We start from the raw sequence: 26,780 nt of genomic DNA, 5'->3' as shown, positions 1-26,780 counted from the left end.
GTATTGGGGTGGGAATTACCTGATTTTCCAGGTGTTGTGTGTCTCAATTCACCTGGCTAGGAAAAGGGATTCCCTTCCCCCTTGCGCTTCCCAGGTGAGGCAATGCCTCGCCCTGCTTCAGCTCTCGCTGGTCGGGCTGCAGCAGCTGACCAGCACCGATTGTCCGGCACTCCCCAGTGAGATGACCCCAGTACCTCAGTTGAAAATGCAGAAATCACCTGTCTTCTGTGTCGCTCGCGCTAGGAGTTGGAGACTGGAGCTGTTCCTATTCGGCCATCTTCGCCTTTATCTTCTTAATAGTATCTTTTAATGAGCAGATTTCTTTTTTAATTTTAAAAAAATTTATGGGTGCATAGTAGGTGTATACATTTATTGGGTACATGAGAGTTTTTTTTTGCACAGGCATGCAATGTGAAATAAACACATCATGGGGAATGGGGTTTTCATCCCCTCAGCATTTATCTTTTGAGTTACAAATAATCCAATTACACTCTTTAAATTATTTTAAAATGCACAATCAAGTTATTATTGACTGTAGTCCGCCTATTGTGTTATCAAATAGTAGGTCTTATTCATTCTTTCTATTTTTTGTACCCAATAATTATCCTTACCTCCCCTCCCACCCCCCAGTACTCTTCCCAGCCTCTGGTAACAATCCATCTACTCAGTGAACATACGTTTTTAATTTTGATGAAGTCAATATATCATGATGAAGCTTACAATTAGTTCTTTGTGTCCCAGTTAAGAAATATTTTTCTGTCCAAAAGGCGTGAAAATATTCTCCTAAGTAGTCTTGAATTTTTATGATTCTGTCTATTACATTTAGGGCCATGACCTATCTTACATTATTTTTGTATATGAGGTGAGGAGGGAATTGAAGTTTTGGGTTTTATTTTGGATTTGTTTTTTTCCACACAGATTTCAGTTTTTCCAGCACCATTTATTAGAAAAGATTTGCTTTCCTATTGAGTTGACTTAGTGATTTGGTTCAAAATTAGTTGACCATATACATATGGGTTAATTTCATGACTCTATTCTGTTCTCTTGAACTATTTGCTTATCCCTGTACCAAAACTACACTACCTTTATTCCTGTAAGTTTACAATACATCTTGAAATCAGTTTATTATGTTAGTCCTCCAACTTTATTCTTCTTTATCAATATTGTTTTGGTTATTCTACATCCTCTACATTTCTATATAAATTATAAAATCAAATTGTCAATTTCTTCTTAAAATCTTGTTAGGATATTGATTGGGATTTCATTGAATCTGTCAGCAAATTTAGGAAAATAGATATTTAAAAAATATTGTTCTAATCCATGAATATGGTATATTTTTTCTTTGATTCAGGTCTTCCTTAATTTATCTCAGCAGTGTTTTATAGTGTTAAGGGTAGAGATTTTAAACATCTCTCATTCGATTAATTCTGTATTTGCTTGTTTTATCGTACTGCAGATGGTATTGTTGCTAAATTTTTATTTTCAATTAATCATTGTGAGTATATAGAAACACTATAGATTTAGTATATAGAAACACTAAATTCATTTACTAGGTCTAGCAGTTGTTTTTTGAGATTCCATTCACAATAGCAAAGACATTGACTCAACCTAAATGCCCATCAGTGATAGACTGGATAAGAGAAAATGTGATAGATATACAACATAGAATACTATGCAGCTATAAAAAGGAATGTGGTCACGTTCTTTGCAGGGACATGGCTGGAATTGGAACCATTATCTTCAGCAAAGTAATGCAGGAACACAAAACCAAACACCCCATGTTCTCACTTGTAAGTGGGAGCTGAAAGACAAGAACACATGGACACATGGAGGGAAACAACACACACTGAGGCCTATTGGAGGGCTGTGGGGAGAGGGAGAGCATCATGAAGAATAACTAATGGATACTGGGCTTAATACCTAGGTAATGAGATGATCTGTGCAGCAAATCACCATGGCACACATTTACCTACATAACAAACCTGTACATGTACCCCTGAACTTAAAATAAAAGTTGAAGGAAAAAAAAGATTCCGTGGAGTTTTCTACACACACAATCATGTAATCTGAGAATAAAAAACTTTTTTGCATTTCCTTTATAATATGCATACCTTTTATTTCTTTTTCTTGCCTTATTGAAATACTTTCATATTGAATTAAAGTGAGAGCAGACATGCTTGTTTCCTGTCTTAAGGAGAAAACATTTGTGGTTTCACCATTAAGTATGGTATTGGTTATAGATCTTTCGAAGATATCTTTTATCAAATTGAGGAAATTCCTTCTATTCTAGTTTCCAAAAGTTTTTGTCATGAATTAATGTTGAATTGTGTGAAATAACTTACTTTGAATCGAATGAGATAAGATTTCTCTTTTTTTCTGCTAATATGATAAATTACATTATCAAATATAAAACAAACAAATTTATACAAATATAAAACAAACTTTACATTCCTGGAAAAATCTTTTTTTTGGTCATGATATATTGTCCCTTTTATATATTACTGGGACCAATTTATTAATATATTATTATGGGTTTTTGCATCTTTGTTCATGAGAAATATTGGCTTGTAATTTTTATTGTCCTGTTATGACATTATAATACTGTGTTATGCTAATTACACAAAATGTATTGGGAAGTGCTTTCTCTATTTTCTGACTGTATGCATAAGGTTAGTATTATTGTTTCTTAAATGTTTGATAGACTTCACAAGTGAAACAATGTGGGCTGATAATTTTTTTGTGGAAAGATTTTTTATTAGAAATTCAACTTTTTAATGAGATCATGTCCTTTGCAGGGACATGGATGGAGCTGGAGGCCATTATCCTTAGCAAACTAACACAGAAACAGAAAACCAAATACTGCATGTTCTCACTTATAAGGGAGAACTAAACGATAAGAACATATGGACACATAGAGGAGAACAACATGCAGTGGGGCCCCAGGAGGGTGAAGGGTGGGAGGAGGAGAGAAGCAGGAAAAATAACTAACGGGTACTATGCTTAATACCTGGGTGAGGAAATAATCTGTTCAACAATCCCCCATGACACAACTTTATCTACGTAACAAACTTGTACATGTACCCTGAACTTAAAATAAAGGTTAAAATAAAATTCAACTTTTAAAATAAATATGAGAATATTCATTTTTTTTCGATTTTACTTTTTGTCAGTTTTGTTAATCCATGGCTTTCATGAATTTTTTCCATTTTGTCTAAGTTATTAAATTCATTGGCATAAAGTTTTCCATGATAGTCTCTTATGTTGTAATGCCTTTAGGGTTTTCAGTGATACTGTCTTTATTCCTAATATTTGTATCTTATTTCTCCCTCTGTCTCTCTTTCACTCGTTCTTAGTCTTTCTTGGGGTGGAAACTTAGATTATTAATTTTACATCTTTTTTATTTTATAATATAGGGATTTAAAGTCATGGATTTCACTCTAAGTGTTGTTTTAGCTGTATCCCACAAATTTTAATACACAATTTTTACATTATCATCCAGTTCAAAATATTTTATTTTCCTTATCATTTTTCTTTGACCTATGAAGAAGTGTATACTTAATTTGCAATTAGGGGTTGTGCAGAAATAGTTAACATGGCAGGCTTGAGACTGCTATCTCTAGAAAGGTCTGCTTACAAGATTGGCCCTTGGATGCTATCTGGGAACTTAGTTTTCAGGAGGGTTCCACCATTCTGTAACTGATAAGAGTGGCTCACTATGTCTATACTTTATACAAATAAGTGCTTTGTGATAAGTATCTGCTTTCTTTCTGGGTTCTGGAATTTGGGTCCATGGTAGGTAGAGGATGCCTATGTGAATGATCTCCCAATAAAAACCCTGGACATCTAGGCCCAGGCCAGCTTCCCTGGTAGAAAACACTTCACACAAGTGTTGTCACAATTCATTGCTGAAGTAATTGTTTCCTGTGTGACTCTATGACTCCACTAGGAAAGGAGTCTTGGAAACTTTTGACTGTTTTCTCCAGGTTTTACTCCATGCTCCTTTTCCCCTTGCTGATTTTGATTTGTGCCATTTCCTTTGCTGTGCTCAATTTTCTGTTGTCTTTCAAATACACTTTTCACATCTCATATAACATTTTTTTCACTTTAACATTCCCATTTTTAAGTATAGTTTTCATTTATATGCTAAAATTCTCCATCACACTTATTGTTCACCTTTCCCACTGTATTTTTTATTTTTTATTTTTGAGATGGAGTCTTGCTCTGTGCCCAGGCTGGAGGGCAGTGGTGCAATCTCAGCTCACTGCAACCTCTGCCTCCCTGGTTCAAGGGATTCTCCTGCCTCAGCCTGCTGAGCAGCTGGGACTATAGGTGCATGCCACCATGCCTGGCTAATTTTTGTATTTTTAGTAGAGACGGGGTTTCACCATGTTGGCCAGGCTAATCTTGAACTCCTGACCTCAAATGATCCACCTGCCTTGGCCTCCCAAAGTGCTAGGATTACAGGAATAAGCCACCGTGCCCACAGCACCCAGTCCTACTGTCTTTTTAAGAGATGAGGACATGTTTTGTTTTGTCTAGGAAAATGTTTGGATTTTCTCTTTTACATTTATTTATGAATAAGGAGGAGGAAAGTAAAGTAATATAAAGCAGACTGGACCTAGAGTTAAAATACTTGAATTTAAGCTCCAGTTCTGCCACTATTTGTGTTTTTTAATGCTTCAGGCTTAGTATTATTATTATTATTTCAATCGTTTTGGGGAAACAGGTGGTGCCTGATTACATGGATAAGTTTTTTAGGGGTGATTTCTGAGATTTTGGTGCACCCATCACCCGAGAAGTGTACACTGCACCCAATGTGTAGTCTTCTATCCCTCACCCACCTACCAACCTTCTCCTTGAATCGCCAGAGTCCATTATATCATTCTTATGCCTTTGTGTTCTCATAGCTTAGCTCCCACTTATAAGTGAGAACACATGATGTTTGGTTTTTCCATTCCTGAGTTACTTCACTTGGAATAACGGTCTCCAACTCCATCCAGGCTGCTGCAAATGCCGTTGTTTCATTTCTTTTTATGGTTGAGTAGTATTCCATGGTGTAGGTGTACGTATATAGGCATATGTATGTGTATATATATGTGTGTGTGTGTTGTGTATGTGTGTGTGTGTGTATATATATATATATAAAGTCTCCATACTATTTTCCATAGTGACTGTACTACTTTACACTCCCAACAGCAGTGTAAAAGTGTTCCCTTTTCACCACATTCATGCCAACATCTATTATTTTTTGATTCTTTGATTAAGGCCATTCTTGCAGGAGTAAGGTGGTATTGCATTGTGGTTTTGATTTGCATTTCCCTGATAATTCCCACTATCTTCTTTAACATATTTTTAATATTTATTTTAAAGTATTTGTCTCTAATTCAACATTTGCGCCATCACTACATTTCCTTCTATTGATAATTCATTTCCTGTCCATGGGTCACATTTCCTTTCCTCTTTGCATATTTTATAATTTTTTAAATCATATGCCAGCCACCTTGTGGAAAGAACAGTCAAAACTGAAGTAAAAAAACATTTACCCCAGCAAAGGGCACACTCAGTCTCCTGTTAGGCCTCAAGTGTGGGGATCTGAGTTAATACATCTGTAGTTACTAGAGTCTAGGCTTTGTTGCAGCTTTAGTTAGGGTCTATGTAATGCTAGCTTCCAGGTTGGATGCAGTGGCTTACACCTGTAATCCCAGCACTTTGGCAGGCTGAGGCAAGAGGATAGCTTGAGGCCAGGAATTGGAGAACAGCTTGGGCAGCATAGCGAAACCCTATCTCTATAAAAAATATAAAAACTAAAATTAAAATAAAAAAATGTAGCTTCAAACATATTGAAGGTGGGAACATAACTTTCTCTTGATGAGAGAACATTGATGAGACTGGAGATTTCTTTATGCTTTATATCCTAGCCACCAGCTTTCTCAACCTTGAGAAATCTGCTTCATAGCTCAGCTGCCAGATTCTGGGTAGCTGTCGAGTTCTCTTTTTTTGCCAGTCCCACTGTTGCTTTTCATGCTTCAGTAATCTCTCTTTCCCGCTGCCCTGTCCCATGCCTTGGAGTGTAGCTACAGAACTTTCCATGGAGTGCCATGGTGGGGCTTATCCTACTGTTCTATTACTCTTCCCTCAGTCATCATTTGGTTATGGGAAGACCATGACTCAAGGGTCCTCTCTCAGCTGTCTTATCTTAGTCTCAGCCTTTGGTGTACTACACTCATGCATTAGTAAGGGCCCACGGGTAGGGACTGGCAAGTAAGCACTAACTCACTCTATGGCCGAGGTTTGCTTAGATTCTAATTTGTCATGTGATACGTGGTCACTGAAAGTTCCATTTCCATTGTGTATTCTTGATACCCTTGTCAAAGATCCATTGACTGTATATGTGTAGATTTATTTCCGGGTGTTCTAATCTTTTCCATTGGTCTATATGTCCCTTTATGTCAGTATCATACTCTTTTGATTACTGTCATTTTGTAATATGTTTTGAAAGGAAGTGTGAGGTTTCCAGCTTTGTTCTTTTTCAAGATTGCTTTGACTATTCAGGGTCCTGTGGGTTCTATATAAACTTTAGGATTGTTTTTTCTATTTCTATAAAAAATGCCATTGGGATTTACGTAGGGATTAGATTGAATCTGTGTATTCCTTTGGGTAGTATGGACATTTTAACAATATTAAGTCTTCTAATATGTGAACACGGAATGTCTATCTATTTAATTGTGACTTTTTATGTTTATTTCAGCAATGTTTTGTAGTTTTCAGTGTAAAAGTCTTTCATCTCCTTAGTCATGTATACTCCTATTCTTTTTGGTGCTATTGTAAATGTAATTATTTTCTTAATTTCATTTTCATATTACTTGTTGTTAGTGTATGAAAATGCAATTGACTTCTGTATATTGATTTTTTTGTATCCTGCAACTTACTGAATTTGCTTATTAATTCTAACAAGTTTTGTTAAAGAATCGTTAGAATTTTCTAAGACATGAGTAAGACAATGTCATCTGTGAACAGACAATTTTACTCCTTCCTTTCTAACTTGGATGCCTTTTATTTCTTTCTCTTGCAGATTGCTCTGTCTAGGACTTCCGGTATTATCTTGGATAGAAGTGGCCAGAGTGGTCACCATTGTCTTGGTCCTAATCTTAGAGAAAAAGCTTTCAGTTTTTCACCATTGAGTGTGATGATGTTAGATGTGAGCTTTTCATAAATGGGCTTTATTAAGTTGAGGCAATTTCCTTCTATTACTTTATTTCTAATTTGATAAGAGTGCCAAGAATACACAATGGGGAAAGGGCAATCTCTTCAATGGTTTTGGGAAAACCAAGTATACATAGGCAAAAAAGATAAAATTGGAGCCCATTTTACACCATATAGAAAACCACCTCAAAATGGGTTAAGGACTTAAACATAAGACTTGACACTGTAAAACTCTTAGAAGAAAACATGAGGGGAAGCTTCATAACATTGATCTTAGCAATGACTTCTTGCATATGACATCAGAAAGCACAGACAACAAAAGCAAAAATAGAGAAGTAGGATTACACATAAAATTTAAATACACCCAGTGAAGGAAATGCACAGCAAAGGAAAAAAACTCATCAGAGGGAAAAGGCAACCTACAGGATGGGAGAAAATATTAATATTTGTAAACCATGTATCTGATAAGAGGTTAATTGCTATAATGTATAAAGAATTCTTACAACTTAACAGCAAAAAACCCCCAAATAACTCAATTTCTAAAAATAGACAGAGGACTTTGTCTTAGTTCATTTTGGCTGATATCACAAAATACCTTAGACTGAGTGGCTTTTAAACAACAAAATTTTATTTTTCGTAGTCTGGAGCCTGGGAAGTTCAAGATCAAGGCGCCAGCAGATTAGGTGTCTGGTAAGGGCCCACTTCCTGGTTCATAAATGGCAATCTTCTCATTGTAATCTCACATGGTGAAAGGGACAGTGAGCTCTGCAGGGCCCCTTTTATTAAAGCACTAATCCCATTCACGAGAGCTGTTTCCTTATGACCCAATCTCCTCTCAAAGTTCCCATTTCTAAACACCATCACATTGGAGATTAAGGTTTATGACGGTTAATATGAATGTCAACTTGATTGAATTGAAAGACATAAAGTATTGATCCTGGGTGTGTCTGTGAGGGTGTGTTGCCAAAGGAGATTTACATTTGAGTCAGTGGGCCAGGAAAGGCAGACCCTCCCTTAATCTGGGTGGGCACAATCTAATCAGCTGCCCGCCTGGCTAGAATATAAGCAGGCAGAAAAATGTGAAAAGAGAGACTGGCCTAGCCTCCCAGCCTACACTTTCTCTTGTGCTGGATGCTTCCTGCCCTTGAACATCAACTCCAAGTTCTTCAGTTTTGGAACTTGGACTGGCTCTCCTTGCTCCTTAGCCTACAGATGGCCTATTGTGGGACCTTGTGATCATGGGAGCTAATACTTAATAAACTCATATATATATATACATATTCCATTGTATATTCCATTAGTTTTGTCCCTCTACAGAACCCTGACTAATATTGATTTTGGTACCAAGAGTCATTCTAGAGGAACAGAATATTAAGGATGGAGTTCTTTCATTGATTTTGGGGTTTCTGCAGTTGGCTGCTTACTATGATTAGTACTCCAAAATGCTAATGACTCTACTTCCAATAGTATGGAGAGCACTGATAGTTCTTGATGGGAATTGTTTAGCGAGTTATGCAAAATAAATGCATTTGACATGCCTGATTCATTACTCGTGAGAGGCAAGGAGTTTAGTGACTCTATACATAATACCTTTGACCATTATGTGGAGAACGAAGGAACATAATGAAGCTGGTTGGTTGCTGCTAATTTCCATGGACAAAGTGATGAAAGAAAATGATGAACTCAGCAATTCTATCTCCCAGCTTCAGAAGCAGATACTGAACCTCAAATCTGCTAAGATTGCCCTGAGTGAGAGTCTTCTCTCCTGTAGAGAAAGAGCTGAAATTGTGGAAAAATAGACACAAGCTCTTATCATGCAAGTGGCTCACCTGCAATCAAAAGTGCATGCACAGCCTTGCCAGGTGTTCACTGTTAAAGTGAGGGCATTGATTAGAAAAGAATGGGACCCTGCAACTTGGAATGGGGATATGTGGGATGACCCTGATGAAGCTCAGGACACTGAGTTTGTAAACTCTGATAAACCTTTTTTGCCAGAAGAAACAGCTTTCCCTTCCCCATCCCCAGTAGTGGCAACATCCCCTCCCAACCCATGCTGCCATCAGCCTTTCCACCTTTATCTGAGGAAATAAACCCTGCTCTGCCTAAGGTACAGTGATGGCCTCCCCTGAAGCAGTTTCCAGGCAAGATAATGTTGATTCTCCTCAGGAGCCACCCCAGCACCTCCATTTGCTTCTAAACCTATAACTATGTATATTTTCCATTAGTTCTGTCACTCTAGAGAACCCTGACTAATACAGGTTTCAACATATGAATTTTAGAGAGACAAAAACATTCAATATATAGGATATGTAAATAAACGTTTCTCCAAAGAAGACATACATATAGACGACAGGTATATGAAAAGATGTTCAACGTCAATGATCACCAGGGAAATGCAAATCAAAACCACAATGAGACATCACCGCATACCTGTTACAATGTCCATTACAAAAACAAATCCTATAACAAGCGTTGGCTAGGATGTGGAGAAATTGGAACACTTGCACTCTGTTGGTGGGCATGTAAATGCTGCAGCCGTTATGGAAAACAGTATGGAAGGTCCTCAAAATACTAAAAATGGAACTACCATAGGACCCAGAAATCCCGTTTGTGAATATGTGAGCTTGAAGGAGGTAATATAGCCAGTGGCTAAGGATACAGGCTCTACAGTCAAATTATCTGGTTTCAGAACCTGGTTTAACCACTTACTAGCTATATAACCCTCAGCAAAGTACATAACTTCCCTGTGCCTCAGTTTCCTCATCTATAAATTGAAGAAAATAATAGTACCTCCCTCTCAGAATTGTTTTTGGGGCTTAAATATGATAATTAATCCACATAAAGTCCTTAGAACAGTGTCTGGCATATAGTGAGCACTTAGTACATGCTAGGTGGAGACGTGTGGCAGGCAGTTGGAGATCCACAGGTACAGACAGCAGTCGTCGCCATGGGGATGAAAGTGAGCATCCAGGAAGCATTCACAGAACAGGGTCCTCAACCAGGTCTACAGATGAGAAGCACCTGAGTAGCATTTTCAAAGTACATGGGGGTTCGCAACCCCGGCCCTCATAGGGTGTGATTTTGTAGTGTTGAAGTATTCTCTAAAATCTTATTTTGATATATATCCCTAGAGGAAAGCCACTCATATGGAGCAAAAAGTGACCCTAGAAGAAGCTTTGCAAACAAGTACAGCATTTTAGAAGTGCACAAAGGGGATTGGGAAGAAATGAGTGGATGGTAAAAGGATGATAGAGGATAGCACAAACAGTGTGTGTGTCTGTGTTGTCTTTAGGCTTCATCCAGCGTGGCTGCCGTGTGAGTCCAGGTGTTGGTTCACCCCAGATGTCAACCCAGGCAGAAATCTGGACCTAGATTTAAGTCCTTTTGATGGCTGAGGGTTTCATAGAGGGCCCAGAACTGAGGGGTCCAGAGGAAGATCCTAGAAGGATGAGGAGAAAGGTAGCCAGGTGGCACCTCTGACCAGACTTTTCAGAGTCAAGGAGGTGGAAGACAGGTTTTCCCAAATTTTGCTGTTTTAGCAAAAGCATTTTTATTTACAATCAGGGCCCACAGCATGAGGTCATTCCAAATATGTACACTGCTTGATGTCCTGGGCCTGGGTTTTACCATTCTTTTTCATTCTCTCAGCTCCTGATTCATCACCAAAAACCTATGGATCCAAGAAAAAATTCCAGTTAGTGGATTGACAGTGCCGAACCCTGGCAAACCAGGTAACAGCTATGGGCCCAGGAAACTGAAGACAGCCTTCAATCCATAGTTACTGAGCATGTGCTGTGCATTCAACTCAGTACTGAAAGATAGAGATAAGGAGAGGAAGTGTGGACATACTGTCACCAAGAAATCGATGCCTCCTTCTCCTCCAAATCGGGAATAAAGAGCAAATCTCTATAGTTTGTCAGTTTGTGTCTAGGGGGAGGGGAAACAGCGAGAACAGAAAACAATACGTGCCTGCCCAGGTCGCTGCAAACTCTGCCCAGGGCCAGGAAAAGTGGCTGAAGCTCAAAGAGAATCCTTAGGACTCTTCTGCACCTCTCTGGGACTGAGGCATGGACTGAGCGGCCTCCCTGGGTGGAGCACACTACCATTGCCATCATCAGGACTATAACACCTTCATTCCTAACAGTTAGGTCAAGGACCTCTAGTATTAGAATCAGATTCCTAGACCTGCCTCAAATTTCCAACATCAAAACCTTGTTGGCAGAGCCCAGAAGATTTGCATTTTTAACAAGCTCCCAGGTGGCTAGGTGACTAAGCACAGCACCCAGCCTAGATTCTTCACATTACAGGGGCAGAAAGAGGAACCAGAATAATGCTAAGAGGTCAGCACAACAAGAAAATTCTGGGCTCTTCATTCAGGAAAGCCGCTGGCTGGCCAAGGCCCCCAGGCACACTGTGGACATGCAGTACTTAGCCCACTGCACTTTGTCCCTGCCACACATTCCAAGGTGGGATGAGGGGGGACAGAAGTAGGGTGCTGCCATCAGACAGACTTGAGCTCCACATCTAGCTCTAAACATAGCTCTGAATTCTGGCAATTATTCCATGTTTTTGAGTTTCAGTTTCTTACTATGAAAATTGATCATAGTATCTTTTTCCAAGAGTTTTGTGGGGATTAAATGACATAATGCATATCAAGCCGTTACCACAATGCCTGGTACAAAGAACGCACTAATGGATGTTACTTGACACTAATTTATCAACAGACTGTGACCTCCCAGAGGGCAGGCAACATACCAGACAGACCTGGCCCACAGAGGGCACTCAGTTAGTGTTTGTGGAACTGAAGAAAGCTGTTAATTCTTTTGGCGCTAAACAAAGATCTGAGATTTCTACAAATATAAAGTCCAAAAATACATAACCATAGAAAGGAATTGGGGTACAGCTGCCCTTCCCCCACTTCCATGTCCCCGACCTCACTTTCTCTCCTCCCCTTCCTGTCCTTCTACTTCTCTTTTTTACTTTTGAGACAGGATCACACTGTCACTTTGTCACCCAGTCTGGAGTGCAGTGGTACAATCTCAGCTCACTGCAGCCTCAACTTCCTAGGCTGAAGTGATCATCCCACCTCAGCGTCCTGAGTAGTTGGGACCACAGGAATGGGCCACCATGCCCAGCTAATTTTTGTAGAGACAGGGTTTTGCCATGTTGCTCGGGCTGGTCTTGAACTCCTGGGTTCAAGCTGAGGCAGGGGTGAGGCACCACGCCCGGTGATAGCCCTTCCTTTCTTTGTATATGACTTTTCTCCTTCATTTTATGTAGTTATAATAACAAAAGCTAATAATTACTGGGTGCTAGCCACATGTCAGGCACTGTCCTCAGTTCTGCAGATGTATTATCCCAGTGAATCCTCACAACAACCTGGGAGGCTGACTATGGCACGATCCTCACTTTAAGATGAGTAAACTGAGGAACAGGGAGGGTAAGAGATTTTCACCAAATCACACAACCTGAATGTGATGGAACCAGGAAGGGAGGCCAAGCAGACTTTGTGCTCCAGATGCTGGAGAAGTGTGAGTATGTGTGTGTGTGTGTGTGTGGTGTTCCGTGTTGTTTGTGATGTGGTGGCTGTGTGTGTGTAACATATGTATGTGTACAGTGTGGAGTATGGTGGCTATGTGTGCATAGTGTGGTGTGTCTGTGGTGTGACGCATGTGTGGTTGTGATGTGTGTGTGATGTGTGTGTGTGTGTGTAAGGAAGGTCAGTGGGGGAGTGTGGAATGCTTGCCCTCTGTACCTGCCCCACCTGAGGCCCTTGCAGAGTTACCAAGTTCCAGCCCTGCTGACCTCTCTCTTTCATCCTTGCTAACAGGAAGAGATCCTGCCACACCGGGGGAAGGGGAGAAAGTAGCCAGGAGGCCAAGGGAGGAGGATGAGGGTCACCTATGAGAAGGAGTTGGGCTCTTCTGCCCCAGGCCTTTCCTCATTCTGTCCCTTCCTTGGTCTTGTGTGCACCAAGTCCCCAAGACACCACCAAGAGTGTTTGCCAGGTCCCGTGGCTGTGAGCATCTCCTGGATCAGCCTGAACCCATGGCACTGATGAGCTCCTTGTCCCAGCATGAAGTTCCCCCAGCCTTGGGGCTGTGATGTCAACAGGACAGTGTGGTCCAGCACGCTGCCTGGTCTCACCCTTGCAGCAGACTCACTCCCACCATTTCATGAGTTTGTCGTGCAGCTGGTGTGCCTCAGATCCAGGCTAGAGAGCATCTGCCTGGTGCTGCACCCCAACGATGGGTGGAGCTGGGCTCTGCAGCCCCTCTGCATGGCTGCCCTTGGAAGAGTCCTGAATGCAGTGCCGTGGGTTCCAAAGGGCCAAGAGGATCCTCTTGTACTCCCTGCGGAAGTTTTGGTTCAGGAGCCCATAGACAATGGCATTCAGGCAGCTGTTGAAATAAGCCAGTAAGTAGCTAGTGACAAATAGCCCCTCAGGGATCTGGGGAGCCATTTCTTGTGGGTTGATGGCCACAGCGAGGCCGATGCAGTTAAGTGGGGCCCAGCAGACGGCAAAGATCACAAACACCACAAACATAGTTAGAAAGCTCCGCAAGTCGCTGGGCCTCAGGCACAGCGTGCTCTCTGGCTTGGCTTTCCTGCGGGCTTGGAGCACCAGCACCCAGATGCGCAGGTAGCAGAAGGACACGACAGCGATGGGGAGGAGAAAGTGGATGACCACCACTGCTGCCGTGTACTGGGTGCTGGCTGTCTGGATGAAGGTGCAGGAATAGATGCGTGGGTCGTACTCCAGGGACCCCACAAAGAAGTTGGGCAGCAAGGCCACCACGGTGAGGAGCCAGACAAGGCAGATGTGCAGAGGGGTGTGCCAGCGCCTGTAGATTCGGTGGTAGGCCACGCTGTGGCAGATGTAGCAGTAGCGGTTAATGGCGATGGCAGTGATGTTGAAGACAGAGCCGATGACGCTCAGGCCCATCACAAAGGCGCTGGCCTTACAGTGCTCCTCCCCCAAGGCCCAGCCGTCATAGAAGATGGCCACGAGGATTAGCGGGTAGGGGTACAAGGCCACCACCAGGTCAGCCAACGCCAGACTCACCAAGAACAAATTACCTGAAGCAGCAAACAGAGCAACAGTCAGCACGAGACCCCACGACTTAGATTCTGTAGAACATCCTACCCTCCACGAAGTTACTTTTGGTAATGTGAGTGGAAACAAAGTGGCTCTTAGAGGTGCAGAACTGAAGACTCAGATCGCATTTCTGCCATTCACTAGCTATATGACTGAGGCAAGCTATTTAAGCTCTCAGAACCCCATTTGCCTAATTTGTGAACTAGGGTCAGTGATACCTACCTCATAGTATAGCTGTAAGAATTAATGATACAAAGTTCTTGGGGATTTAACAGGTGCTCACACATGCTAACTGTTTCCATGATAGGCACAGATGCTCAGGGGCTTTGCATCATTTAAGCTCCAGCAAAGATTTCGGAGGAGGGGGGTCTGAAAGTCAGGAGTGTGGATTTCTCATCACTACCATCCCTCTCTCTCATTCCCTCACCTCCCCACACATCTCTCTGGTGGTCTCCTTTTGCATTTTCTCCCCACTGGTTAACAGGCTACTTTCTAAGTGTCTTTAAGTGGCTTTTGTAAATGTGAATTGCATTTTGCAGCTGGGCTAGAAGAAAGGTGTTGAGAGTGGGAACCATGTGTTTCTGGCATTCCCCTTTGTGCCCTGTCTGAGCCAGTACTCCCAGCCTTGTGGCCATGTTGACAGACACTTGCAGTAGTGGCACTGAGCCCCAGCCCTGTGGGGTGAGGAAGAGCTGTCAGCACTCCTAAGCCCACAGTCTCTGGGGGACCTCCCTGCTTTGCCTGCACCATGGCGGCCTTTCTGGACTATCTAGGCAATTATCCTTTGAATGGAGCCTTCTCCAACATCACCAAGCTTGGTCAACCAGAGACAGCCTCAGGAAACCACACACCCATCAATTAATATGATTCAGGCATGTTCTAAGCTGAAGTCCTAGGGTGGAGGCAGGGCTTACTCCAAAAGAACACAATCTCTGCTCCTCAAGTGTTTGCATTCTAAAACCAACGCTGACTCACAAATAGAGCACCGAGAACCTAAAAGTTCGGACAATACAAAGCTCATAGTGTGAGCAGTTCCATCACTAATGCCAATTGTCTCATTCACCAAGTGTTGTACTTTTTGAATACCTACTGTATGCCCAAAAGATAACAGATTCTCCCTCCAGCAGGGGCCCTGAGTGATGTGGTGTGCACTGGGCATGGCTTTCAAATTTTCTGGTCTTTTACCACATGGTGAAGCCTCTGGTCTTAGGGTGGCTGAATGCAGAGGGTGGCTTGGGATGGTGTGCAGGAGTAACTCCCAAGTCAGCAAAGACACAGACATGGAAACTCCATGGCCACCATGTGTCTGTCCCATTGCCACAGAGGCTGTGATGGCTTCAGGGGTCCAGAGGGTCAGGCAGATGGAAAGAGCCCCCAGAGCACAGCAATTGGAGAGGCCAGGCTGTGGATGGATTCACAGGGTACAGAAAAAGGGAGGCTGAGAGCCACCCAGCTGGGAGTTCACCTGAGTCAGCCCTTCAAGTCAAGTAGACGCCATACCTGGACTTACCCACAAGGGTAGGGAAAGGACTGCCTCCAGCCCTCCCACATTCACGCCATCTCAAAGAAGATTTCCCGTAGCATGGTCTGTATGGGGATGGGAACCTGAAAGACCCTCGGGCAGCCTTCACGAAGGACCTATTTTGTCCTCAGAGATATGGAGTCAACCCCACTCAGAACCCATACAAGTCTACTGGAGTCCTAGGAGTTCTCAAGACCTAACTATAATACTACTGTGTCCACAGCTAGGTTAGGAAACCAGGGAGACAGGATGTAAATGAATAGAAAGGAGATTGTCTGGACAATTAGTGCGCTTGTGAGGTAGTGAGCTTCCCTGTCTCAAGATTGTCCACCAGGTTGGATGGCGAAGGAGAATCATGACTCGACTGAACTGCTGGATTCCTACCTACTCTACTATTTACAGATTTATTTACTTCATGGGTTAAAAATGGCCTCATTTCCTTTCTGGTTGGTAAAGCGAGGCAAAAAATGTGCAACAAGGACCTGCTTGGGATGTGGAGGGGTTTCGTGTCTTTTCATTTAATTCTCAGCCCATTGGCTGTCTCCACTGCTGGATCTCCATCTCTGACTCACCTACACAGACCTCACTTTGTTCCAAGATCACGAGGGATTCCCTCTCTCACATTGCTTGGCTTCAGCTGAATCAGGAGCCCTTGTCTCCTAGAATCTTAAGTGTCCTTTTGAAATCTAGAGGGTTGTGCTGACGTCAGAGCAACCTGGGATAATCTGAGTCCTGCCACTTTCTGGTCGAGTGAATTTGGGTGAGTTCCCGCATTCCTTTCTTGGTGACTATTCCTTCATGAGCTCCCTTCTTTTCTTTCGGAGCGCTGCCACCACTTCCCCCTGCACACTCTTAGGGTTGGTTCTGTGAAGGGAATCACTTCTCTCCAGCACAGGAAGATGGGTCTCCACAGGACCCATTGGGCACCTAGCCCAGCAACACACAAGCTCTTGGCACTTGCAAACTGAGCAGAGAAAGTCAAGAGCTGTTGGGAGCCGGTGCCAGCTCTGCCAGCTGTTTCCCTGGGAAGGCAGAGTCAAGTTCTGCTGTGTTAATGTGGCTTATCCCCTAATAATGCCCCAGAGGCTGGCAAACAGCTTGTAAATAGTAAGAAGAACACATTCAACTCCACGTGGAAAGTGATTCAATTACTATCCCCTATTACTCCGGCTGTTCCTAAAAGGCTGAAATCAACCACTTCCTGCTGCAGATTCATCTGCCCAGACATCCCACTGTCTCCAGGCTTTCTCGGCACAATTCCAAATTAGGTGCATAAAATTCGTGTTTTGTCTTCCATCTGTAAGCAGCCAGGTTCTATGTGGATGATAGTCAAGGGGAGATCCAGTTCTCCATCCATTTCTTCCCCAGACAGGTGAGAAATCACTCAGTATGCACACAGCACTGCAGTCACTCTGTGCATAATGAATATTTATATCACGAGTCCTGGCGTGACTCGTTTCCATCTGCCTCCAGCAGATAGGGTGTATTAGTGGAGAGAGGCTTTGACAACAGGGCTTTGTTCACTAACATGGAATCCCCTTCCAGGATTCATACGCAGAGTGGATCCTTTCACACACACAACCATCACAGCTTCCTCCCTCTTCTCTTCCTCTCTCTTTCTTTTTGGAAAAAGTATTTCTTAATGGAGACCTGGTAATCTAGGAAAGAGCCAGCCAGTGCTGAGCTATCTAATATTCGTCAGATAGGAGAATTTTGGAAGGTAAAGCTCCCTGTAACCCTTGCCCCTTTTCTCTGTGCTCACCCTTCATGCTCAGAAGAAAAATTTGGTTAAACATAAATTCTCCTTGGTCATTGAGCTAAAAGACAAGATAGAAAGAGAGAATCATCAAGTCATTTGTGTGACAAATATTGCTGCATACATACTACGTTCTGCCTGTGACTATGTCAGATGGACAGGCTACCTCCCCTTACAAAGTTTATGGTCTCTTAGAGAAGACCATTAAACAAATAAAAACAAGGTGCCAAGAGGGTTATATTGGGGAAGTCAACAAATGATCTATGTTTTCTAACAGTGTTAAACTTTCTGTGCCTTGAGGTCTTCTTCCACTCTTCCATCTGTTTAAATGTGTAATAGATTTATTGAGTGCCTACCACATTCAAGTAAGACACAGTGATGGATGAAAAACATGGCCCCTGCCATTGAGATGCCCATGGACCTGTTGGGGAAACAACAGAGAAACAGTAGCCATTCAATGTGGTGAGAGCTGGAAGAAAGGCCAGAACAAGGTGGTGGGAACAGTGGGGAATTTGTGAGTCAACTTGGAACTGGGGACAATGGCAGGATATGGGGCTGGTCAGGCAGGACAATTCACCAAGGAGCCAGACAAAATTACCAAGACTTTTGCAACAGGACTCCTCACTCCCAGAATGGCTGTTTACCTTAAATGAGATCTTGTATGGGAAAGGTTATGAGAAATAATAATCCCCAAATTAATGTGAGATGTTCTTATTAGTTACGTTTTGGGGATGGGCATTTGAAGTAATTGACCATATCATTTATTCACAACTTGATTTTCAAACAAACACTAAAACAATGCATTCATTGTAAGCTCGTAATTAGATTCCCAAATCTCTTGAGAGCAGATACTTTTTCTTCCAAAGTCACATATTTATGAAAATCTTAGGATGTGTGGATGAATCATACAGGAGCTGAGTTGAAATCTAACTTTGATTTAGTTAAAAAATAAAAAATGGCTAATTAATAGAGTACACAGATATATAAAGGAGTACTTCAGTCACTTAAAAGAAGAAAATATATTTAAAACATAAGAAGTATCCATTTTAAAATAACTAAGATGCTGTCACAAAACATTCTTCAATAACCATCAGAAGAGATCATTTTGAAATTCTGATAGGTAACATTTTATTACTTTACACAATAGCAACAAAACAATTGATATAACATGGTAAAATTGATAGTATAGTTTTACATAAACGGATTCCATTGTTTTTCACAAGAATTCCTTAAGGTTGATAGCATGATTTCTGTTTTATAGATAAAGAAACCCAGTTTGTATGAATTGCTCATAGCCATAACACAGAAAGATTGAGAAAGAACAAGAAGAGGAGAAAACCAAAGAAAAGAAACATCGAGAGAATTAAGAGAAAAGGTGTAGAGAGTTTCTTGGTCATCTACAAAAGTGAGAAAAGGCAGAAAAGTGCTTATTGGACTTGGCAATTAGGAAGTCAGCAGTGACATTAACAAGAGAAAATTCTATTGAGTGCTGTGGGATCCAATTTTGCCCTGGAGATTGCTCTATCGGTGTTGCCTTCAAGAGAAGGAGACAGAGAGTGGTGCTTAGGAAGGACTATCCCTTTGATAGGGGACTGTGGAGGGCTTTTTTTTCCTTTTCTTTCTCTCTTTCTCTCTCTTTTAAAGGAAAGAGACTTGAATCTGGCATATAATAAGCACCTAGTAATGTTAGCTATTATTTGTTATTGTTGTTTTATATTATTAGCTGTACTGACAGGTCAAGAAAGAGGCTCATAAGGTGGGACTGGGATCCCTGTGAGATACGTTGTGAGAAGTAGTAGGGAGATGAAGATGAAGAAAGTAGGACATTCCCTCTAGATGGTAAACTCCCTAAGAACTGGGGCTTTACTTCCCAATTCTCTATCTTCTACTCCTCCAGCAGTAAGTATTTTAAATTGTAAGAGCCAATAGGAGCTTTCAGTATTCTTTGAGTTTTGTGGTATATCATATCTGAATGCAGAATCCAGCTTTCTGGAGATAAAGACAGTCAAACATGAAAGTCTTTATCCCTTGAGCTACTGAGAGTTACGTGGAAGGAATTAAAGAGGATTATTAGCTTTCCTGATTATTCAGCTAAAGACATAATGATGGGATTTAAAAACTGTTCATTTTTGCTCAGTGAAGAGGCAATAAGGTATTCACAGCTGAAATGCAAAGTTGGACAGCTCAAGAAACATTCGGGAAGGAGTCCAAGGTAGCCCAGTTTGGTCTTGCATGCTGAGCAGGTCAAAAGACACCTGACGCCAAGTGATATCTCAATGAATGGTCGGTGGTAGGATAGAAGCCTGGATGGAGTGGGCTCCACTTCATCCTGGAATTCCTGGAGGGTAGAGGCTGTGGGCCTATTAAGCATTTCCCTCTAGGCTTTCCAGAGCCTTTGTCCAGAACCACACGGCTTATCAAGCATCATTGGCTGCCTCAGTCAACAAGTGTTGGAAGAGAAGAGGCAAGGAACAGGCGCCACAGTTCTTTTCTAATCTAACTGGGGAAGCAAAGCACCTGCATAGGCAGAATATTCCCACCAAGAACCTCCCAGGCAGTTACTCGTTCTGGATAGGAGATGGTGTGAATTCTCAGCATCAGTGGGGACCTGGAGGAGGGGCTGCTTTGCCAGCATAGACAGAGTGACCTTGGACAAAGATCTGTGTGTTCAGCAAGCAAATCCTCCATGTTTTCCTAGGGAATCTTAACATCAAATAGTTCATATATTTCTGCTTTACCAATCATCAGCATACCCCAGAAATGCCAATTTGTGCATTCACTAAACCTCCCAAACAGCCTCTTTAACCCATTTGCAGCACAAAAATCCATTGTCAGACCATAGCTTTTGACTGTTACTTGGAAAACTAAGGTGGGTGTGCCTATGGAGCCAGGAATAACTGGTGTTGTTACGCCTTCCTCTCTGATAACGGAGTGTACTTGGATGTTACAGTGAGGACATGGTTCTCTCAGCTCTCTTACATGGCCTGCATATTACAGGCAGCTTAAAAGTGGCAACCTTGGGCCAGACCAAGAAAGGGGCTGTATTATAAAGGGGCTGTATTAGTCTGTTTTCATGCTGCTGATAAAGACATACCCAAGGCCAGGCACAGTGGCTCACACCTGTCATCCCAGCACTTTGGGAGGCTGAGGCAGGCGGATCACCTGAGGTCAGGAGTTTGAGACCAGCCTGACCAACATGGAGAAACCCCGTCTCTACTAAAAAACACAAAATTAGTTGGGTGTGGTGGTGCATGCCTGTAATCCTAGCTACTCGGGAGGCTGAGGCAGGAGAATAGCTTGAACCCAGGAGGCAGAGGTTGTGGTGAGCCAAGACCATGCCATTGCACTCCGGCGTGGGCAATAAGAGTGAAACTCCATCTCAAAAAAAAAAAAAGAAAAAAAAAAAAAGAAAAGACATACCCATGGCTGTGCAACTTACAAAAGAAAGAGGTTTCATTAGGCTTACAGTTCCACATGGCTGGGGAAGTCTCCCAATCATGGTGGAAAGCAAGGAAGAGCAAGTCGTGTCTTATGTGGATGGCAGCAGGCAAAGAGAGAGAGCTTGTGCAGGGGAGCTTCTCTTTTTCCATCAGATCTCATGAGATTTATTCACTATTGTGAGAACAGCATGGAAAAGACTTGCTCCCATGAATGAATTACTTCCCACCAGGTCCCTCCTACATGTGGGAATTCAAGATGAGATGTGGGCGGGGACACAGCCAAACCATGTCAGGGGCAAACTGCCCGAGAGGAATCACTAGGGTACAACCATGGCATGGCTGGAAAGTGCTGAGCAACTTTAGCAACACAGGAGAATCACAGAACAGGCATGCCTTCATGTACAAGGTGCCAATAGTCAGCTTAAAGTGAGATATACTTTGGGCTGTTCTCAAAGCAATTCAGTTTCATGAAAACCCATATTGATTACTTATGCAGTGCTGAGTACTGTAACTGAGGTCTATCCCAGCTCATGGAGCAAAATCAGTTAATTTTCCCCCACTACCTGGTGTCTTGTCTATTTCCAATTTGTCTCATCAGAGATGTGTTCTGTTCTAACTATGCATCTGGCTCTGTGGACAGAAACTGAATGAAAGTGTCTGCTCTCCACAGGTGCACAGTCCAGTGGGGAGGGACAAAGAACAATAGTACAGTGAGGGGGGTGCTGTACTGGGGAGGGCACAGGTATCTGAGAAGCCCAACAAAGGAGACACTTACTATCCCCTTCATGGTATTAATAATCTACATTGATAATCCTGCAGGGGAGTTAGGGAAGGGGTTGAAGGAGGAGCAGCTATTGACTGGGCAGAAGAGGCTGAGAAAGTACATCAGGGAGTGCAGACCCTTTGGGAAGTGGCAACAGTTCACTGTGGCACCAGTGAGAGGAGGGCGATGAGGCTGTAAGTTAGGTGGGCTAGGCCAGTTACAAATGGCTATGGGAGCTGTGCTCTGGAGTTGAACGCTGTTCTGGAGAGGGAGGGCAGCCACTAAAGACAGGGCAACTCTTGGCAGTGGTAACAGCGACTGGAGGAGGGAGCAGGAAAAGCTTTCAAGCACTGTGGGTAGTGTTTGCTCAAGAGATGATGAAGGCATGAAATGGGGACAGTAAGAATAAGGAGGCAGGAAAGGGAGAAACTGAGAAATAGTGGAAGGTAAAATCATTAGGACATGTGGAATGAAAGAGTAGGAGGAACCAAAGGAGTGAAAGAGTAGGAGGAACTACAGGTATCCGAGAGATGAAGAGAAAAAGGAGATCCAAAAACTAGCACCAGGTAAGCCAAGGGAATGAAAGGTCCTACAGAGGGAGTGGCCCTCAGTGTCACACACAGCACAGAGGAACATTTCCAGAGAATGGAGCTCAGAGGACTGAGGATGAATGGGAAGCAATGGGGTAGAGACAGTGGATGTCCACAACTACATTAAAATGTCTGGCTGAAAAGGGAGGGAGAGACGTAGTGATGAAGTTAGGAGGGACATGAAGTCAAGAAAAGAGTCTTTTGTTCTTTTAAAACAGGAGACTTTAGGCGGCCGGGCGCGGTGGCTCAAGCCTGTAATCCCAGCACTTTGGGAGGCCGAGACGGGTGGATCACGAGGTCAGGAGATCGAGACCATCCTGGCTAACACGGTGAAACCCCGTCTCTACTAAAAATACAAAAAAACTAGCCAGGCGAGGTGGCGGGCGCCTGTAGTCCCAGCTACTCGGGAGGCTGAGGCAGGAGAATGGCGTAAACCCGGGAGGCGGAGCTTGCAGTGAGCTGAGATCCGGCCACTGTACTCCAGCCCAGGCGACAGAGCAAGACTCCGTCTCAAAAAAAAAAAAAAAAAAAAAAAACAGAAAAACAAACAAACAAAAAAAACAAAAAAAACAGGAGACTTTGTGTATAGTGTGTGTGTGTAAAATGGAGGAAGTTTCCAGAAGAGAGAAAGGAACAGCTCAAAAATGCAAGAGATAAATATTAGTGAGGTGTAGCTCAAGGGTCAGGACAGCAGTGACGAGCCCAGGAGGGAAAGTTCTCAACTGTTCTCAGGAGAGTCCAAAGTGTGGCAAGTCCCTGGGAAGCACACTCTGACAAGCGTAAGGTGCCAACTCAGTGCCATGGGCTGTGCGAGACACTGAGAATGTAGCGAAGAGTGAACACATTTGGCCTTACCTTTTAAGTTGGGTCAGTGCTCTGACCCTACCTCCCACCTTGCCTCCACTCCTCCCTGTCTGCCTTTCTCTAGTGCTATCTCTGAAGTCAACCCACCACATGCAGCAACCGAAGCTGCAGATAGGATATCCCTGAAAAAAAGGACAATTAATGTAACCACTCACCCTGCCATCAGGAGCGACACTGTTAGGGATGATACAGAGCTGCTCCGCAGAGGAACTGGGTTTGTGATAGGCAAGGCAAGTGTCTCCTGGGAAACATGCTGTGATCTCAATATGGTCTATGCATCTTGGCTATCAGAAATATATGTATTCTCATTGTCACAGACTTAATTTTTTAATACCAATGATGTAAGGAGCCAGACTTCACTATGGAAAGGTCTGAAGAAACGTTTCTTAAAGTAAATCCAAGCTCTTCAGTAAGACAAGGCCTGATTAAGAGTAGAGTGGGTTCTAACTATTCAAAGAGCTGTAGGTTTTAAGCATCTTTTGAAATCTCATTCTGCTGAGATCATTTAGTTCAAGTCAGTACTACAATTGTTTGTGACTATCACCAATAAAGCCAGTGGTCACATAAGAACTGGTTAAATTGCAAGACTGTAGCAGTGGCAGGAATTGATGTCATTTAGATATAGTGTTAATTTTTTTTTTTTTTTTCGGGTGCTGGGCTGTAGCAGACACATCGGGAGGTAGGAAAGATAGAACAGAAGATATGCCAGCAATTGAACATGCTCATGACCCTCCCCAGTGATGCTCTCAAATTGGTAAGGATTCTGTAGACCCTGCCAGGATCACAGAAAAGCCTAGCCCTTTGTAGGATGCAGTGGGGGAGGGGTGCTTTTCTCCTTCCAGCAAAAGGAAGCAACTCCTACTTCCCTCAACCACCTTTCTCATGGTGGGCAATCCAAATTACTGAGTAGGGAGCCACGACCTGACAGACCTGCTCTAAATACTCAATAAGTCAGGGACAGAAGGGGCCAATGTCAGAACCAGGAGGGCCCATTTCTCCCCCGCAGAGCCAGGAGTTGTCTCCCTTTTGCCTCCCTGTTCAGGGAATGAATGTTTATGATGGCTGCAAGGGACAATGTGTCAAAAATATTAAATGCAGTTTTCTAATCATAACCTGTTCTTCCCTAATATATAAGCTTTTCTTCAAAGGACACAATATTTTGAACCATGTGTACCAGAAAACAGCCACCACTACCGAAGTGGCTGAGTTAGAAAGCTTACTTCTTCTTCATAATGTTATGTTTCACATATGATGGCTGGATACTCACTGTTGGAGCAGTTTTTTGTTTATTTTTTCAGATAAAAATCCTAGAGTCAGCCAGACGCAGTGGCTCATGCCTGTGATCCCAGCACTTTGGGAAGCTGAGGCGGGTGGATCACTTGATTGAGGTCAGGGGTTTGAGACCAGCCTGGCCAACATGGTAAAACCCTGTCTCTACCAAAAACATAAAAAATTACCCGGGTGTAGTGTCACACGCCTGTAATCTCAGCTGCTCACGACCCTGAAGCAGGAGAAACCCTTGAACCTGGGAGACGGAGGTTGCAGTGAGCCTAGACTGTGCCACTGCACTCCAGCCTGGGCGACAGAGCGAGAGAATCCATCTCAAAAAAAAAGAAATAAAAAATTCTAGAGTCACAGGCCACACCAAATAGATATTACCATTTGCTAAAATGGTCTAACTCCTTAAAAAAGCATTTTAAGCTATATAATTGTTTTTCTGCTGCTATCTTTCCATTTTAATTCACTGTAATATTTGAATTTGCCCCCAAAGCCCAAATTGAGAGACTGCAAAATTAACAGGTCACTGAGCTCCCTCCTAGGCTGAAATGGTCAGCATGCCCCATGACCTGTGAGGGTGAGAGTTCAGACACCGACCCCTCCCCCCCACTCTGGTTTTCTTTCTTTGAAGACCTGACTAGGGGAATATTGAAATGAGAGTGGATTGAAATAGGAGAAATATTTTCAGGATTGCAACACGATTTAGCCAAATCATTGCTTTAATTTTCACAGTTAATCCCAGGAATTCCCAGTCTTCAGAAAAGACCACAATATTTCAAAGCAATTTAGGTCAGTCCAAGCAGAATCTGCAATTTCTGCATTTACACTCTGTCCACTGGAATTGGGTCTTCAGATGACCTGGAGATAAGTTTTTGACACAAAACCTACTGAAATGCTTCCATTGATTAACTCGTTTTTACAGCAAGGACTTTCTAAGCAACTACTACATAAAGCTACAGTGCTTGGCAAGGAAGGAAGTGGGGTGTCAAGCACAAGTGGTGTTCTGTGGCCTGATGTGGGCAGCTCTGGAAAGGCACACATTGGAGCGCGACGGGTAGCGATGGCATCCAGCAGCGTGGGTTCCCACAGCGCCAAAAAGCGCGCCAGTAAAACTTTCCGTAATTCCCTCTGTGCCAAGTGCATCCTGGGCAGTCGCATTTCGGAGGGGCAGAACTCACCCTAACTTTTGAGTGCAGAGTCAAACTTAGGGACTAGGTTAGAGTGAAGGGAAAGGGGAGCCCGGGCTGAGGAGGGAAAAGGCAGCGCGTATCCCGGGGTCACGGACAAGACCAGAGGACAAGGAAGGGCCCTACCCCAGCACCCCGCGTCAGGAATGGTGCTTACCTGCGTTTCGGAGCTTGCGGTTCCTGAGCACTGAGAGGATCACCAGGAGGTTGCCCACAACGTCCACGGCGGTGGTGACGATGAGCACCACGGATAGAGCGGGAGCCACCCAGGGAGGTCGAGGGGTCCTGGAGGGTTGCGCGCTGCCAGTACCCAACCAGCCCGGGCGCACTGCCCACCCGCCGGCCTCGCAGCAGTTGGCGAAGGAGCCGTTCTCTGACATCGCAGACTCTCCCGCGCTGCGCTTTGGCCACCGCGCGGCCCCGGACAGCCGCAGGGCGAGCGCAGTACTGAGCCGGGTGCTCCCTTCCCTGCCCAGCTCCCGTGTGCAAGGGAGGAGGCCAGTGGGGAGGGGTCTGGAGGAGATAACTAATTAAGCGTGGGCAGAGGATGGAGAAAAATATAGGAATGGGAGGAGGACTTGGGGTGCAGCCGTTGCAGAAAGGAGTGCGTCCCTCAGCGGTGCGCTCAGGAACAGCTGGGACCGCACAGCTATCTCTGCCACCCCGCCCCCAGCACGTGCCTAGCTCATCTCAGGCCGCGGAGCGCGTCTAGCCTATGTCCCTCGGTACACAACTACACCCGAGACCCCGATTTCCTCCACAGCGTCCCCAAGAGAAGCTGTGTCCAGCTAGGGACATCCAAGCCAGGTTTATAGACTGGAGAAGGTGCTGATGGTCGGGACCTCCCATCGGTTGTCAAGAAAGGCAAGGCTTGAGGTCCCACAGGGCTGTGCAGCTCGAAAGAGAATGCAGCTCCTAAGATGTGGGGACAGAGCCCAGAACAAAGTAGTGTAGACTTACATTCTAGGGAGCTGCAGAAAAATACGAACCTAGCCATTTTCCGAGCACTTGCTGGGTATTGTGGGGGGCATTAGTGATGTCTCTACTTGGTCCTCTTTATAAAGCCAATACTTCAATA

The 26,780-nt window shown here is 43.5% G+C and overlaps 1 protein-coding gene across 1 annotated transcript; it reads right to left on the bottom strand.

Moving 5' to 3' along the window:
- Nucleotides 1–12,947: 12,947 nt before the first annotated feature.
- On the bottom strand, nt 12,948–26,179 carry MTNR1B (melatonin receptor 1B). Its single transcript, XM_017851599.1, has 2 exons — nt 25,860–26,179; nt 12,948–14,283 (listed from the first exon to the last, which is right to left on the bottom strand). The coding sequence occupies exons 1-2, from the start codon at nt 26,080–26,082 to the stop codon at nt 13,418–13,420; spliced, it is 1,089 nt and encodes a 362-aa protein (XP_017707088.1). The 5' UTR covers nt 26,083–26,179; the 3' UTR covers nt 12,948–13,417.
- Between the last annotated feature and the right edge of the window lie 601 nt (nt 26,180–26,780).

The sequence above is a fragment of the Rhinopithecus bieti genome, unplaced genomic scaffold (genome assembly GCF_001698545.2).
Source record: "Rhinopithecus bieti isolate Rb0 unplaced genomic scaffold, ASM169854v2 scaffold_32422, whole genome shotgun sequence".
NCBI classification, from domain to species: domain Eukaryota; kingdom Metazoa; phylum Chordata; class Mammalia; order Primates; family Cercopithecidae; genus Rhinopithecus; species Rhinopithecus bieti.
This window is presented reverse-complemented; position numbering and strand designations above follow the sequence as displayed.

Bases quoted from the DNA above. Each gene is read 5' to 3' on its own strand.
- MTNR1B (XM_017851599.1), bottom strand. From the start codon at position 26,082: ATGTCAGAGAACGGCTCCTTCGCCAACTGCTGCGAGGCCGGCGGGTGG. The intron at 14,284-25,859 runs GTAAGCACCATT...TTGCTGCTTCAG, and splicing joins CCGCAAGCTCCGAAACGCAG to GTAATTTGTTCTTGGTGAGT.